General features: G+C 42.6%; 1 protein-coding gene across 2 annotated transcripts in view; it reads right to left on the bottom strand.

The window, feature by feature from the left end:
• LOC134577841 (opioid-binding protein/cell adhesion molecule homolog) overlaps nt 1–17,530 on the bottom strand; it is a 538,010-nt gene that overhangs the window by 195,773 nt on the left and 324,707 nt on the right. For both annotated transcript variants that reach the window (XM_063436738.1, XM_063436739.1), the window contains exon 2: nt 4,029–4,113. In XM_063436738.1, the coding sequence (XP_063292808.1) occupies nt 4,029–4,113 (85 nt within the window). The remainder of the gene's footprint in view (nt 1–4,028; nt 4,114–17,530) is intronic.

Genomic DNA, 17,530 nt, shown 5'->3' on the forward strand with positions numbered 1-17,530 from the left:
GTTAAAGAAATTCCTGATCCAAAGTTGGCACAACTTCATTAAACCACTTCGAGTCTGAGCCAGTTGCATCCTCCACACTCACTGGGGAGCCTTTGGGTGTATAATTACAACTATCAAGCACAATTTGACATGTTAAACATCGGCTGTTGGAGGAAGCATTATCCAGTTAAGAAAGCCACGTGCCACAGCAATGATGGAAACGTACAATTACAGAAAGGCTGGAGATGCCACCCGCTGATACCATGCTGGGAACATGCCTCCCTCCCTGGCATCACTACCCTGCTAGCTGCAGAGATCTCCCATTCACTAACAAATGGAATCAAAACATGGGCTGTGCATGTTACATACACAACAACTTCAATATTATGTGTGTATATATATATATATATTATATTATCTCACCAGAATGCCCAACAAGCTCTCCCAAACAGTACATCCAACAAGCTCTCCCAAACAGTACATCCAACAAGCTCTCCCAAACAGTACATCCAACAAGCTCTCCCAAACAGTACATCCAACAAGCTCTCCCAAACAGTACATCCAACAAGCTCTCCCAAACAGTACATCCAACAAGCTCTCCCAAACAGTACATCCAACAAGCTCTCCCAAACAGTACATCCAACAAGCTCTCCCAAACACCAAACAGTACATCCAACAAGCTCTCCCAAACACCAAATCCAACAAGCTCTCCCAAACACCAAACAGTACATCCAACAAGCTCTCCCAAACACCAAACAGTACATCCAACAAGCTCTCCCAAACACCAAACAGTATATCCAACAAGCTCTCAGCCGAGGGAATATCTAGTTTTATCATATGTTGCCTATGGGAAACTGCAGTCCAAACTGGTAGATCTTTTGTAATACATTTAAAACCGTTTTCTAGCCCCACAAATTTAATTTACTTAACACAAGATGTTTCTATAAATACACTGTATATAATCCAATCTTCTTCAGTGCTGTCCCCAGGATCTGGAAATCCACCATAGATCCACAACAGATGGGTCTCCTGTGAACAGATTGGTGATGGCCAACTGGAACTAAAGATGATTTTAAAAGACATTCCCCACAACCTGTGGTCAGAATGAGTCGACAAAGTCAGAAGGTTAAATAAGATCCTGGTAGGAAATCACTGGGCTATAACAGACATAAAATAACAAAACAAAACAAAACAGCAACAGCAACATAATGGCACATACACCAAATGAAAACCAATAATAAAAATGGTCATTTAACCATTTAAAATTGTATAATAACAGCAGTTCGCAAAGCTGAGACCAGGGCCCCACAAGCAGGGAAACAGTAAAAATCGACTGAACAACTTTCATGTGGTTATGTTTGGTGTGTTTTTTTTTTTTTTTTTTTTAATGAGACAGTTTACAATTAAGAATGACTTAATTAGCAGAATGTACTCAGAGAATAGATCCACTTTTATAGGCAAAATTCAAGGTCAGCATCAACAAAGGGTCTCTTTATATACAATGTGTAACACTGTATAGGGGTAAAGGATTGTTACACATTATGGAAAGAATAAACAATAGGAATGAAAGCCCTTAGATGGCAGAGACGCTATAACACACACACACACCATTACATCTCTTACATTGAATGTTTTTAGTTATTTTATGGTGACTGCCAAGACATTCCTGTCCCAGTCTGTCTGAGATTGTTGGATGTTACGCTCCAAAAAAGTATCTGCTTATGGCAGTTTCTGCTATTTAGTCTCTTGAGAATGATGTTGGAAAGACCTGCTTTGCCTGACTGGTATACGTGTGTAATACAGGAGGTAAATTAAACGTATACTCTAGTGCCAATATTCAAAGTCAATATCAATATAACACCGAAATGGGATCTCTTTATATAGAGTGTTACCCCATCTCCCCTAGATTGCAAGCTACCAGGATCTTACACACACACACACACACACACACGTTTTAGCAATAACTGAAAGACTTTTTCCAGGCAGGTGCGACATCCTACCTTGCACATAGTCCACTTTTTGTGCAATAAAATTTTTATAAACATCTGTCTGCAAAGTGTTTTGTTCTCAACCTGTATGCTGTTATCAATTTGTAGTAAATATGTGGACTATCGGAAACACTGGATGACCCTTCTTAGCAGCACCATCAGAAAGCTGAATGGACAGAACTGCTGTGTGACTGGATGGATGGCTCCAATCAGCCATCTGTCTAGTTACAAAATCAGAGAGTAAGGAACTGGAACGTTAACATTCAGGCCTTCAGGAAGATGGGGAATAATGAGGTTAAATTGTTCATACATTTCACAGAGCATAGACTCACATTAGGAAATAAACACAGAAAAAGGATTTCATAAACAATTTTACTAGGAAACAAATATGTCAAATCTGCTCTAGGATGAGACCATCACGGTGTTAGTTTATTATAACCATTCTTACAGAAATAGCTGGGAAACGTCTCCGAAAAGGGGTTTTCAGCAATAATATATATACACACACACCCCACTAACCCAAGGAAATCTCATTTAAAAAGTTAATTTATATTTTGAAATCCTGGATGGACGGTAAAATATAAAAAAAACACACTTTTACCTTTTTTTTTCATTTGAAAACATGGAGAAAAACAAAGTGCAAAACATATCAAGTAATATGGAATTTGGCTATTTCACCATATGTGTAATACTACACCTCCAACATGGACAAATACATTGTACCTTTATAAAGCTTGCGTCCTGATAAATCTCACACTGCCCCCTACTGGTACATTCATCCCATGACAGGTTCAGCAAAAGTAACAAAGAGGAAAGTTTATAAAGGAATCGATACATTTAATTACAAACAAACTAAAGTGGATGCCATGCATGTGGAGATTATTGAGCATTTTACACATACTGTATACTGTTAATACAGAAATCTGTGTCCATCTTATAGAATGATCTCCTTGTCATGGTGTAATAACGGTAAAACGATCAGTGAGAGCACCCTAAATAGATGGATTCGATTGAGGTGCCCCATAGACATATCTTTAGCTAAAAAGGTGAACTCGCACCAAGCACCCAGCCAAGTTTCTCCTGTGACTTCCCCTCACTATAGATATTACTACATTCTACTCCAGCACTATGGGTGCCCAAATCTACCTGCACTGCCAGGCGGGGCACATTGGGGTGTCTTACACCAGCACTGTGGGTGCCTGTATCTACCTGCACTGCCAGGGGGGCACATTGGGGTGTCTTACTCCAGCACTGTGGGTGCCCATGTCTACCTGCACTGCGGGGAGGGGGGGGGGGGGGGGGGGGGCACATTGAGGTGTCTAACACCAGCACTGGGGGTGCCTGTATCTACCTGCACTGCCAGGAGGTGTCACATCGGGGTGTCTTACACCAGCAGTGCAGGGGTCATGTTTAGGGCACACTATAACCCTCTGAGTGCCTGAAAGGTTCTACAGGTTTGCACAGTGATCACACAGAAAGAGATTTGGGAGATTTAACCAGCAGGATCCATATATAACGAGTCTCCTCTCCTCCACAGGGTGAGATCATAAATACTCACACGTTTCATGCAGAATTTGTCCAATACATGCTAAATACATAGAATAACTGCTACATATATTGCTGGTATACTGATACACATAGCTTCTCACCTGTATCTTCAATCAGCCCCCCCGCCGCCAGGTGTCTCCCCTGATTGCATACAGCTAGTGAGACACCCTGCATCCTTGAACTGCAAATGGACACCCCAAAATTACTGTACCCCAAAATACATAACTGGCAGCAACATGCAAAGTACCCCAATAACAGCCTTATAGCATGTCAGATAGTAATAAATCCAAGACCCCTCAAACATCATTATATAACACAATACACACCTCATTATATAACACAGTATACACCCCATTATATAACACAGTATACACCCCAATATACACTGTACTGCAGAACTGCCCCTTTAAAGTCTGGACACATTAAAGAGTTACCGTAACTCAAACAGGGGGACCACCTCCTGGGCCCCCCAATAAATCCCCCAGCCCCTGATAGGAAGGAAGGTGTCCTTACCTGAGGATGGCGTTGTGCCCCTGCCGAACCGTCACGTTGTCCATGGCTTTGGAGAAGCCGGCATCCCCGCTGCGGACCGGTACTCCTGCGGGGACAAGGAAGAGCAGCCTGAGACCCAGGGCGAAGAGCCACCGCCAGGGGGCGATCCCCATCCTGCCCCCAACACACACAGCCCCCGGGGTAATAATGTGCTACATGGAGATCCCAGCACAGAGACCCCCTATAGCCCTCTCCTCCCTGCTCTCTCTCTGACTCCCCAACTCTCACTGAGAGACTGCACTGAGCCTGCCCCAACCTGCTCTCTCTCACTGAGACTGTCCCAACCTGCGCTCTCTCTCTCTCACTGAGACTGCCCCCAACCTGCTCTCTCACTGAGACTGCCCCAACCTGCTCTCTCTCTCTCACTAAGACTGCAGCAATCCTGCTCTCTCTCTGAGACTGCTCCCAACCCTACTCCCTCCCAGTGTCTCTTAGAGCCTGCTGTGTGTGTCTCTCTCTGTTAGTGCTTGCTCTCTCTCTCCCTGGACCCTGTGAGTGTGTGTCTCTCTCTGTTAGAGCTTGCGCTCTCTCCCTGTGTGTGTGTCTCTGTTAGAGCTTGCTCTCTCTCTCCCTGTGTGTGTGTGTGTGTGTGTTTCTCTCTCTCTCTCTGTTAGAGCTTGCGCTCTCTCTCCCTGTGGTTGTGTCTCTCTCTCTGTTAGAGCTTGCTCTCTCTCTCCCTGTGAGTGTGTGTGTCTCTGTCTCGCCCTTCCTCTCCCCTCCCCACTCGTGTTACTCTCCCTGCGTGGCTTAGACACTGCTCTCAATTCGCAATCTGCTGAATTATTTTCATCTATCTCTTATCTTTCCTCTTACTGCCCCTCTCTCCAGAGTCTTTTTCCCTTACTGCCCATCTCTGCAGAGACCCTGTCCCTCAACAGAGCTCCCACCCTAAGTTACCTCTCGGCAGTCTTTTGCCTTTACTGCCCCCATATGCAGAGCCTCCTGCCCTTACTGCTCCTGTCCTTACTGCCCCTCTTTGCAGAGCCCCCTGTCCTTACTGCCCCTCTTTGCAGAGCCCCCTGTCCTTACTGCCCCTCTTTGCAGAGCCCCCTGTCCTTACTGCCCTTCTTTGCAGAGCCCCCTGTCCTTATTGCCCTTTTTTGCAGAGCCCCCTGTCCTTACTGTCCCTCTTTGCAGAGCTTCCTGCTCTCACTGCCCCTCTTTGCAGTCTCCTGTCCTTACTGCCCCTCTTTGCAGAGCTTCCTGTCCTTACTGCCCCTCTACAGAGTCCCTGCCCCTCAACAGAGCTCCCACTCTAAGCTACCTCTCTACAGTCTCTTGCCCATGCTGCCCCTCTCTGCAGAGTTTTTTGCCCTTCTGCCCCTATTTGCAGAGCTTCCTGCCCATACTGTCCCTGTTTGCAGAGCCTCGTTCCCTTACTGCTCCTGTCCATACTGTCTCTCTTTGCAGAGCCTCCTGTCCTTACTGTCCCTCTTTGCAGAGCCCCCTGTCCTTACTGCCCTTCTTTGCAGAGCCCCCTGCCCTTACTGTCCCTCTTTGAAGAGCTTCCTGCTCTCACTGCCCCTCTTTGCAGAGTCTCCTGTCCTTACTGCCCCAATTTGCAGAGCCCCCTGTCCTTACTGCCCCTCTCTGCAGAGACCCTGCCCCTCAACAGAGCTCCCACTCTAAGCTACCTCTCTACAGAGTCTCTTGCCCATGCTGCCCCTCTCTGCAGAGTTTTTTGCCCTTACTGGATAATAAATGTAACATTTTAAAAAATATTATTAAACTATAAAATAAGAAAGCCATTATGTCCTATACAGGTGGTTACATAATGACGACCTTTATTTGCAGAGCCTCCTGCCCATACTGCCCCTCTCTGCAGAGTCTCCTGCTCTAACTGCCCCCCCAACTACCCCTTACCAGAACTCTCAACCCTAACAGTCCCCTTTCTGCAGAACATAATCCCCTTACTATCTCTCTACCTCCACTTACTACCCCTCCCTGCAGAGTGTATTGATCTACCTGACCCTCTCTGCAGTTTCCTGCCTTTACTGCCCCTCAGTAGAGCCTTCACCCCCTAACGCTCTGCAGAACGTTCTCCTATAACTGACTCTCTGTAGAGCCTCCTGCCTTTACTGCTCCTTAAGCATGCTTTCACCCCTAACTGACCTCTCTCTGCAGAGCGTTCTCCTCTTCTCACTAACTGCCCCCTCTCTGCAGAGCGTTCTCCTCTTCTCACTAACTGCCCCCTCTCTGCAGAGCGTTCTCCTCTTCTCACTAACTGCCCCCTCTCTGCAGAGCGTTCTCCCATAACTGACTCTCTGTAGAGCCTCCTGCCTTTACTGCTCCTTAAGCATGCTTTCACCCCTAACTGACCCCTCTCTGCAGAGCGTTCTCCTCTTCTCACTAACTGCCCCCTCTCTGCAGAGCGTTCTCCCATAACTGACTCTCTGTAGAGCCTCCTGCCTTTACTGCTCCTTAAGCATGCTTTCACCCCTAACTGACCCCTCTCTGCAGAGCGTTCTCCTCTTCTCACTAACTGCCCCCTCTCTGTAGAGCGTTCTCCTCTTCTCACTAACTGCCCACTCTCTGCAGAGCATTCTCCTCTTCTCACTAACTGCCCCCTCTCTGCAGAGCTGATTTCCCCTTTTATGCAGAGATCCTTCTCCCCATACTACACTGCCTCAGCGCAGAGCTCTCTCCTAGTACATTATCCTGTGTGCACAGCTCTCTCCTCTTTTTGCCCGTCTCTGCAGAGCGCTGTCCCCACTCCCAGTATCTCTGCCCTAGATCCCTTCTTCTTGCTTGTCTTTACAGGTCCCCCTTTTGTGTGTTCCTGCCCTAGGACTCTAGCTCTCTCTCTCTCTCGCACTGTCACTTCTCTAACTCCCTCTCTCTCTTTTACTCTGCTCCGGATATCTGTTAATAGTTAGACCTCCCTCTATATAGCATGTTCAGCAGCCTTACAAAATACCCCAGCAGTAACTTGGAATAATCTCCCCCAGAATGAATATTACTACCCCCACACGGTGTATTGGAATCCTCTTTCCGTACAGTGTCCTGTAGGCATTACGCTCCCTGCTTTACTGTTTAAATATGGCGCTGCGTAACTCATAGACCCTTGAAACATGTCCCAATACAGACTCACAATAGATAAATACAAGAACAAATAGAATCTCTCCAAGTACAATATATGGGCGTTGACTGGGCCTTATAACAGATTTAAGGCTTTGATAAAGTCTCTTTACAGGAGAAACGCGTTTTTAAAGCTGTTTTATGTTACTGATTTTTTTTGTCTACAATAACGATAGCCTCTAAGCCTATCCTTTTATTCTACTTTATTTTTTAAATAATATAATTCCTTTCACCTCTCTCCAACACTCCCACTGGAGGAGTCAAGGAATGATATCCTTGGTGGGGTTCATACCACCTGCGCCTACATATATTAAGCAATATCCTATTTGCTCTTCACTTGTGAGTATACCTCCATCTTTTATCATTTTATTCCGTATCATCCAGAGAGCACTATTTTGTGTTTCTATCCTTTTTTTTTGTTTGTTTATATATCACCAACTATTCGAATACCGGCCCACTGCTATTGGAAAGGAAATATACCCTACTACCTCTGAAGACCCCCTTTTGAGGACATCCAAGGACCATCTACATATCCATAGACAGGGATTATACCGTCCAGGCGCACATATCTGGAGCCAAGTATAAGCTCCAGAAAATTGTAAGTACAATTCCTTCCCTTCATTTACTATGACTTAAGATTCTAACATACTACACTATATCCGTGTCTTTTTCCTTCACTCCTCCATATCGCTCTGAGCGTGGGAATTCCATCATAGGCGCTGCTACCTGATCCTAGATTTAAGGCTCTATTGACTCAACAGCAAGATGCGAATAATCGGAAGAATCTTTGATCATTTGCCACTTGGTCTTCGAGTCACCATGACTTGCTGTCTAGCAATTCAACCCTTTCAATTCCTTTTAACAAAATACCAGAGCGGGTTCTAACATGCCCTTTAATTAATCTCGCCCTGTTTTGGTGACAGTCACTTTATTTCATTTAATCAAGACTAAATGCAGCTTTAAATAAAATGATAACTAAACAGGGCATCATGGGGAAGGCAGACTGCAGGAAAAATAGCTCAACCAGTGTCCGAATTCTGTATTTTGGATTTCATAAGGTTACCATCAAATTACATCAACTCGCTGTTTGGTGAATAAGCCTGTGTGGATTAATAGTCCGGTAAATATGGAAGAAAACTTTTTAAATACAACATAGAGCTCTGTGATTGGTTCAATAAGTTCCTTTGGGTTATTTACTAAAATCCGAATGGTCAGGAATGGCAAAGTTAGCTGAACTGGAAAATTGCTCCAAGTCCGACACGCTTCCAGTTCGCACATTTTGATCTTGAGTTTGAAACTAACTTTGAATTGACTTTCAATTCCTGCCAATTCTCCCGGTTAGTGAATAACCCTGTCAGATAAGTCACAGTTCTTTTATGAGCGTTTAGATTGTCAGCTTACGGGCTATCTAGCCAAGTACTTTGTATAAAGGTACTTCAATGACTAGATCTCAGCACACATGCTGGGCGCTCTTTACCTGTTGTAATGGTCTGTGTATTTTGTCTTTTTCCCCGTTTGTACACCGCAATGGATTATTATTATTATTATTATTATTTATATGGCGCCATCAGACTCCGTAGTGCTGTACAATGGGTGGACGAACAGACATGTTGGCACTCTATAAATGCCAGTCATAATAATCATCATGCAACACGTTACTTTTTTTAAGATTCAATTCATGATATTACCCTATGATGTAATGCTGTGATGTCATGAAAATGTTCTGATGGTCTAAATTTGAACAGGTTTTTTGGCCCACCAGACATGATTTTTATTTATTTTTTGTTCTTTTTTTTTAATTAAAATGAGCTCAGTCCTGACTACCAGAGAATTATTTGTTTAAAAAGTGTGCCATGACTTTCCCAATTTACAAGATGTAACAAAGAGCAAATAGCAGCCTGGAGATTAGAAATTATAGCACACAAAGCCGAGCTAAGTGTTTGGTCATTGAAGGCGCGTCGTACTTAAATCAATGTGCTTTTATCAATATGGCGGGGAAGCCGTTCAGTTTCACAAGGTGCGCAGTAAAATCGTATTCTGCAATGTCTTCTAAAGCAGGGAATTAGGCACAAATAGATCTGGATTATTGAATAATATATGTAACATTTTTTAAAGGAAAATATGATTAAACTATAAAATAAGAAAGCCATTATGTCCTATACAGGTGGTTACATAATGACAACCTTTATTTGTTTATTCAATCTGTTTTGTGATGGAGTAAAATAGGCTTAACTTTGCCCTCCAGCAGGTGATTCATTTTTGAAGATAAGATCAGCTTCAAACTGATTATCCCAGGATAATTCAACCAGTCCTCAACTACACCAAACAGGCTGGGAGATTAACACTTTGAGAGACTGGAAACTAAACCATAAGGAGTTATAGAAAAATAATTTGGGTGCGTTTGATGTGTTCTAAAAGGGAAGCAGTTACCATGAAATACCAATGGCGTGTTCTTGCCAAATGCTCCACTTTTTGCACCGTGTCTCAAAATTCCTCTGTATAAAAATAAAGAAAACTAGAACATGCTTCAATCACTCAAAACAGATAAGTGTTAAGACAGGCCTTTAAGCCTGTTTTGTGTGGATAATTGAGGAGAGAAGTATTAACTGTCAATGCTCTTTTAATAAACACAATCCTTGGACGACAACAGCACACATTGTGACATATGGCAATAAGACGCAAGTCGATATAGCATAGAGTGCTGCTTGACTCTGTTCATCGTAGATATAGAGTGTAAGCTTTGCAGGCCACAATTAAATATGATTGACACTATTTAGAAGCAGCTCTGAATATTGACCCAGCGTTTAGAGAACTGAATCCGGAGAATATTACAACCTGTAGCACTAAGCTCTGTGATTAGGTTCACTGGGTTCACTGGGTTATATACAAGGAACCATTCTAGGGCAAAGTTTTGAAAATAGTGCAGTGACTATGGAAACCATTACATTATTCCTGCTGAATTGCTCCACTTTTACACCTTCGTTCCAGAGGTGTGCAACCCGTGCAATTGCTTCCGTGGATCTGCGAGATTTGAAGGTCCTATCCCAATCCAGCAAGACCACCAAGCACAGTGGGCACGATGATTCTGACCCTGTGATTTTACATGAAGCCTGAATCCCTGTCTGCAGTCACACATTACATACAGAGTGATTAGGATTTTAGCAATTCACACAAATCCTACGCAGCAGCGCCCTCTTCTGGTCAAAGGACCTGTCTCTGTACCCTCTATAGCACAGATAGGCAACCTTGATGCTTTGCCAGCATTTTAGCTATAAGAGTATTATGGGAGATGTAGTCCACAACATGTGGAGTGCCGAATGTCGTGTCGCCTACCCATACTCTATAGAATGTTCTGTGAAGCTCAGTCCTACTTTGCAGAACCGCATGGCACGTGACAGTTCGTATTAAACAAAAAGACTAATGCGTCATACATGATTTGGAATATGTTGCTCAGCCCTCTGGCACTAAAAGGGCTAACTACTAACACAGACGCTTTTAAACTCTGCAAGGAGATTCAGGGCCTTTGCCTCCTACTCATTCATGGCATTTCAGCATGAAGCAGGCTCTGCCAGGGCATTTCTGCCCTGCCCTACAGCGCCCGCCTGCTATGTGTCACATCAGCTGTCCGCACTAAAACCGCGAATTCCCCCTGCGGACCTTGCCACTGGCTCTTGTAAAGGTTTATTTTTTCCAGAGCACAGCAGTGCTTGTCTGAATCCTGTCACTACACATCTGAGGGCAGCGGGGACAATGCAAGACAGTCTGGAGGGAGCACGACTCTCTGAGAATCTCAGCGCAGTCTCCATGGGGATCGACAAACACAATGAAACGAGGACAAACTAGGGCAGACCGGGAAAGGACAGCCAGTCATGCCGACAGAAGAAGAAAAAGGAAAGACTGAGTATACAGAATTAACTTTTTTGTCTCTGCCACAGCGGCTGAGATTGTGTAAGGATGCACAAAAGGGCATTATCTGAACAGCCACTTGTGCAGCCCAAACTACCACAATTCACTGCTCAGTTCGCTACAGGACCAAAATATTATAGTAATACTAAGCAGAAATCCCAAACTATCGGTGAAATGTAACTATCTTTGGAAATATGTTGGGTAGATTTATAATTAGTTTATTGGGTTATAAAACCTCTAAAAGGTTTATCTTGCTTCTCTACCAGACATCATGCCATGGTCTTGTGTGAAAGTAGTCGTCTTCAATCATACAATTACACCGTGCTTTCTGGGAACGTTCTCTACTGTCAAAAAAACCAACAGAAAGCCAGAGTTTTAAAAAATAAAAAAAAACACAGACTGCTTGGAAGATATAGATTAATCTTCCCAAAGACTGGGTCTACCAACCAATGTGAGCCAGAGTACACATTAACAAAACAGAAAGAAATCATCTGGCAAGGAAGACCTGTGTTAGATGACATAAAAGCGGTGGCAGCACACACCACTTTTGAGACCTACTGCACCACGCATAGCCTACAGACCAAACACTTGTCTATCTTTTACAAACTCCTCAGCACCACAAGCCACACCCTACTACCCACGTTCACGTCGGCATGGGAAGATGAGCTAGGTATCACCATTCCTCAGGAAACGTGGCATAGGATATTCACACACACCCACACCTCATCTATCAGCATGGCGGTAAGGGAAAGCACATACAAAAGGACATCCAGATGGCATTACTCACCCACTAATTTCCATGCACTCTTCCTGACAGTACCTGGCATATGTTGGAGATGCGGGCAACCTAAGAGAACCACAGCCCACATCTGGTGGCTATGCCCATCTATTCAAACTTACTGGCAGAGAATGAGAAGCTTAATAGCATCTATCACTGGCCACCGGGTATCACACTCGCCCGAAACCTTTCTATGCCTCAAGCACACCACCCACATGCCCAGTCACCAGCGCAAGCTCGTAAACCATATGGTGACAGCAGCAAACATGTTAATACCACTAAAATGGAAAAGCACTGGGGTCCCATCAGTACGCGAATGGATACAGGTGGAATTCATACGTACCATGGAAGAATTAGATGCCTCATACTCAAATTTACCACATACACCCTGACATGGCAGCCGTGGTTGACCTACCTAGGCCGTTAGGACTATCCAAGTGCCATCCCCACACGACCCCACCACTACCTACATGAGTGGTCTAGATGAAAATGCTTGTTCTTGGGTAGAACATTGGCTTAAAAACAGAGTACAAAGAGTTGTTGTTAATGGTAAATTTTCAAGCTGGACAGAGGTGGGAAGTGGTGTCCCTCAGGGGTCTGTTCTGGGACCCCTTCTATTTAACATGTTTATAAATGATCTTGAAGACAGCATTGAAAGTCATGTTTCAGTGTTTGCAGATGACACAAAACTTTGTAAAATAATACAATGTGAGCAAGATATTACTTTGCTGCAGAGGGATTTAGATAGACTGGTGGACTGGGCACTCAAATGGCAGATGAAATTTAATGTTGAAAAATGCAAAGTTATGCACTTCGGCGTAAAGGATACACAAGCAACGTATACCCTTAATGGAAGCGAATTAGGGATAACAACACACGAAAAGGACTTGGGAATTGTTATAGACAACAAACTATGCAACAATGTGCAATGTCAATCAGCAGTGGCCAAGGCCAGTAGGGTACTGTCATGCATGAAAAAGGGCATTCATTCTCGAGACGAGAATATCATTTTGCCTCTTTATAAATCACTGGTAAGACCACACATTGAATATGCTGTGCAATTTTGGGCACCTGTTCTAAAGAAGGATATTATGGCACTAGAAAAAGTGCAGAGGCGGGCTACAATATTAATAAAAGGAATGGAACATATCAGCTATGAAGAAAGGTTAACAAATTTAAACCTATTTAGTTTAGAAAAATGTCACCTGAGAGGGGATATGATAACATTATACAAATATATTCGAGGCCAATACAAACCATTGTGTGTTAATCTATTCACAAACCGGACTTTACATAGGAAACAAGGTCATGCGTTTAGACTAGAAGAAAGATGATTTTGTCTAAGGCAAAGGAAAGGTTTTTTTTTACTGTAAGAACAATAAGGATGTGGAATTCTCTGCCTGAAGAAGTGGTTTTATCAGAGTCCATACAGATGTTCAAACAGCTACTAGATGCATACTTGCAAAAACAGAATATTCAAGGATATAATCTTTCAATGTAGGGTAATAACTGCTTGATCCAAGGATAAATCTGACTGCCATTCTGGGGTCAAGAAGGAATTTTTTTCCTAGCTTGTTGCAAAATTGGAAGTGCTTCAAACTGTTTTTTTTTTTTTGCCTTCTTTTGGATCAACAGCAAAAAACATATGTGAGGAAGGCTGAACTTGATGGACGCAAGTCTCTTTTCAGCTATGTAACTATGTAACTATGTAATCCCCATTCCACCCCTCTTCCTTGTTATGCAACACTAACTGTACGACCCTACGAGTTGAATCTATACCCTCCGACCAAATCTGTATTGTGTTTATTGACTGGATTCGCAAGAATTCTAATCTGTTACATTGCTTTGTGCTACAAATGTGAAAAAGAAAAAAAAATGTGCAGACTTCAATACCTGTATATCTTGGAATATTGTTTGATACGCTGATGTGGCGTCTATCCTACATGTCTTGTAATATTTTATGCGCAATAAAATAAAGAATAAAATAAATAAATAAAAAATCACTGTTTAATGGAACAAATTTAAAAATTTAAAAAAAGCGGTGGCAGTGGTGGTGGTGGTGGTGGCGGGGGTTGATAAGACTTGAGAAAAGAAATGCAAATATTAGGAAAAAATTCTTCACTCCAGCTTTTTATTATGTGCCTGATATTTAATCCACTGTGTCAGTGCTCCATAAATCCCTGTTTAGTAGATAAATACTACAGTTTGTTAGGTTTTATTCTCTACGATAGGAAATTATAAAATTATTTATTCCCACAGATAAAACTGTGCTGGGAAAGATTGTAGAAAGCCGTGCATGTTTAATCGCTCCATATAGCCAGTTAAAGTGGCTCTGTCATGTTTTATTCTTGCCCCTATTACAATTTGCCTTAATTTATATTTACCATATTTTCTTCCTTGCTCCGGATCCCCATACCTGGGAGCCGCCATTTTGTTTTCCTCTGTCCATGATGCCAGCAGTTTGCCTTCTACGGGATTCTAGTTACTGAGGGATTGTGGGTAAATTAGCAATTGAAATGGAGCCTTTGTTAAGCCCCGCCCATTACCAGAGATAGCCAATGATCACGCTGCACTTTATAAAAAGTAGTTTCTAAGTTATCCTATCTATAAGGTGAATTAAAATATATATATATATAAACAAGAGTAAATAAATGATACGAGGATTAATTTAAAAACAAGTCCCTGAAAAGTGACATTGCTGCTTGCAATAGCAGATCCATGTAAAACATCCAATTAATACCTCCCCTATCACACAATGTTTCTTTTATTACAATAGAACAATGCGTTCTGACTGCATTTTATTGTCAAAAGTGATCTGCATCAGGTTGTGTAAAAATCCCAAAAATACAGAATCTATTCCTGACTCACGTTTCATTATGTTCTGACCTTGAAGGAAACTTTTCTTATCAAATCTCAAGACGAAACATGTCAGCAAGTTATGCTTAGAAAGCAGGACAGAATGGCTTGAATATAAATCCATATCTCTTCAAATAGAAAAGGGGCAATTAGACTGTCGATAAAAAGAAATGCTGCTGTGGGATAGTAAATTAAGAATTACTCTGTAACTCCTACCACAACCCACTTAAACCACATTGTTTCTATAAATATATCTCAAAGTAGCTGCAAGGAGGCGGCCATATTGGCATCACTCACGGCTCAGGATAAAACTAGATTGAACGGCATTTTGCTCAATGTGAGCTGAATGTGCTCCTGCAATAGTTTAGTCTGGCCCCAACCTGTCTGTCTGTAGACTCCTCTTCACATAGTTACAGGATGTAAAATGTATTCTTAATAAATAAAACAATCATCATTCACATCGTAGAGGCAAACTGACATCTAAAACTTTATAAAATGCCCAGTGATCTTTGTAACTTTGTATAATTCTATCTTGAGCAGGCATGTTCATATACAATGTATAACAATCAACTGGTGCAATTCTGAACAGGCATCCTGAATACTCTATGGACGCTAGACGAAGAGAGATGCTGAGAAACTGCAATAATTACCTCTGAGGGTTAACTCCACCTCTCGTAGCTGTCTACCGGACCGCCACCAGAGGGATTTCTGAAATCGAGACGGACCTTTGGTCCATTATCGGACGCTGGACATCCTCACGCTCTGCATGAGGACCTCCAGGATCAGATATTTCCCCATAGGAAAGCACTGATTTATGCGAGTGCAGCCATTGCTGACGACGTCAGAGTCTGACCCAGTGCCGAGGGACATCGGTGCTGGATTCAGGTAAGTGGCTGAAGGGTTTTTAACACCTTCAGCACTGCGGGAGGGAGGGGGCACTGTAGGGACCTATAGTGCCAGGAAGCGGATTTGTTTTCTTGTCACTATCGAATCCCTTTAAATGTTAAAATAAAAGATCAGTAGTGCCATAGAAATTCAGGAATCCGATTTTATTCTCACACTAACGTTGTGAGTAAGATTGTGCATGAATACTACCTTTAATGATTTTATGATAACATAGTCTCACTGGAAAACCAGAATAAATGTGGAAATTTGCCAGAAGTTATTTTCACCTAAAATGTGAAGTTTCACTTTGTTGATTCTCCACATTTCTCAGTTTGGTGAATAAATTCCAAAGTTTAATTTAATTTACTGAGGCTGTGCCAACCCTTTAATTACTCCGCTAATTACGCTTCGAATTATGTCATTATTGGCATCCAAACTTTTTACAAACTTTGCCATAGAAGTCTATAGGCTGCTCATTTCACTTGGATTTGTTGCAGAGTTTATATAACTTGACTCTAGATTTAACATTTCATATTAAATGAGTTCACCCTCTGCTTCGGCATCTAAAACTTAAAAAATAATCCGATTAGCTCCTGAATTGGCGACTAGACGTGTCTCTTAAGCTCTATGACCAATTGTGTAAAGGTCTGTTTATTAATCATCCTTTAAAATGATCTAGAAGTTATTTTACCGTAAAGGCTTTACTTTTGAGCAGGGTAATCTGCATTAATTGATCAGCTACTAAAAGCACAACCCACATGGTGCTTTGCCAGTCCAAATATGAGTCATGAGAGTTAGAGTTTGACAACAGCTCACGCTCTAATTTAAATCATCTCTGATCTATAGAGAGCGGAGGAAGATCTGTTTGGTCTACAGAAATCAAGGCAAATAGTCTATCGAAGGATAAATGGGGATTGAGAGCTAATAGAACAAATTCCCTCCAGTATGTAAGTGGACGTTAAGTCATTGACATCCAGAAAAATATTCAGGATCCCTATTCAAACCGCTGTCAGCGAGAAGAATGAAGGGGGAGGGGGGAGGAGGGGCTGCTCTCTCTTCAAAGTGGGAGCAGAGTGACACTTCTCCTGTTGGAATGGCCTTACTCTGGGCCGGCTCTGCCATTTATCACATTAAACAGCTGTTTGGCACATGAAGAGAACATGTCACAGTGTGTGACATTCAACAAACGCTGACATTTTGCCTCTTAATGTTGCAGGGGGTCACTCTTTGCCATTGTGCTTCAAACGGCTTCAAGAACAGAAGGAAAAAAGATATTGTCTGGACATGATGACAGCTGTTTACAGTAAAAAAAAAAAGGTGCGCAGTGCTTAGAACGCTAGAACGCATGCGCATGTCCTCCCAGACGCAGACAGATAGCCGCATCTATCACAATTATTATTCATTTAAAAAGTTGTGGTCCTAGAAATCACATTGTAAAGCACTCAAAGAGCAGGGCCTGAGAGGGTTAATCTATGCATGGATAATAAGCGCATCAGTAGGGGCTTGTTCGCTAAAATGTAACAACCAAGCTTCAAAACTATAAGAATGCTGCTTATAGCAATAAATATATATACATATATATATATATATATACACACAATACATGTATAGCTTACGCCAGTGGTTATCTCCACAAGTCATTGTTTAGTGAATAAGCCCACATGCTGTGCAGTGCAGAGTGGATTAGTGGTTAGTGGACATAGCTTTAGTCTTTCCTGCGGCAGCCTGTAAGACTCGCAGCCAGTTATGCTAGATGTGCAAAGATTGCCAGGGTATCCGTACTGTGTAATACAGGGAGGGTTAACGGCATGTCCGCTTCCCAATATCTCTGAGGCTCGGCTCGCCTCACATGCCAAGCTGGTAGGAGCACCCAGCACTGCGCCACAAGCTCTGCTTGATAGGGAAGATTTGAAACAAGGTGCCCAGTTCCAAACCATCACATGGACATATTTCCTTTTTC

Source organism: Pelobates fuscus, chromosome 11 (genome assembly GCF_036172605.1).
Source record: "Pelobates fuscus isolate aPelFus1 chromosome 11, aPelFus1.pri, whole genome shotgun sequence".
NCBI classification, from domain to species: domain Eukaryota; kingdom Metazoa; phylum Chordata; class Amphibia; order Anura; family Pelobatidae; genus Pelobates; species Pelobates fuscus.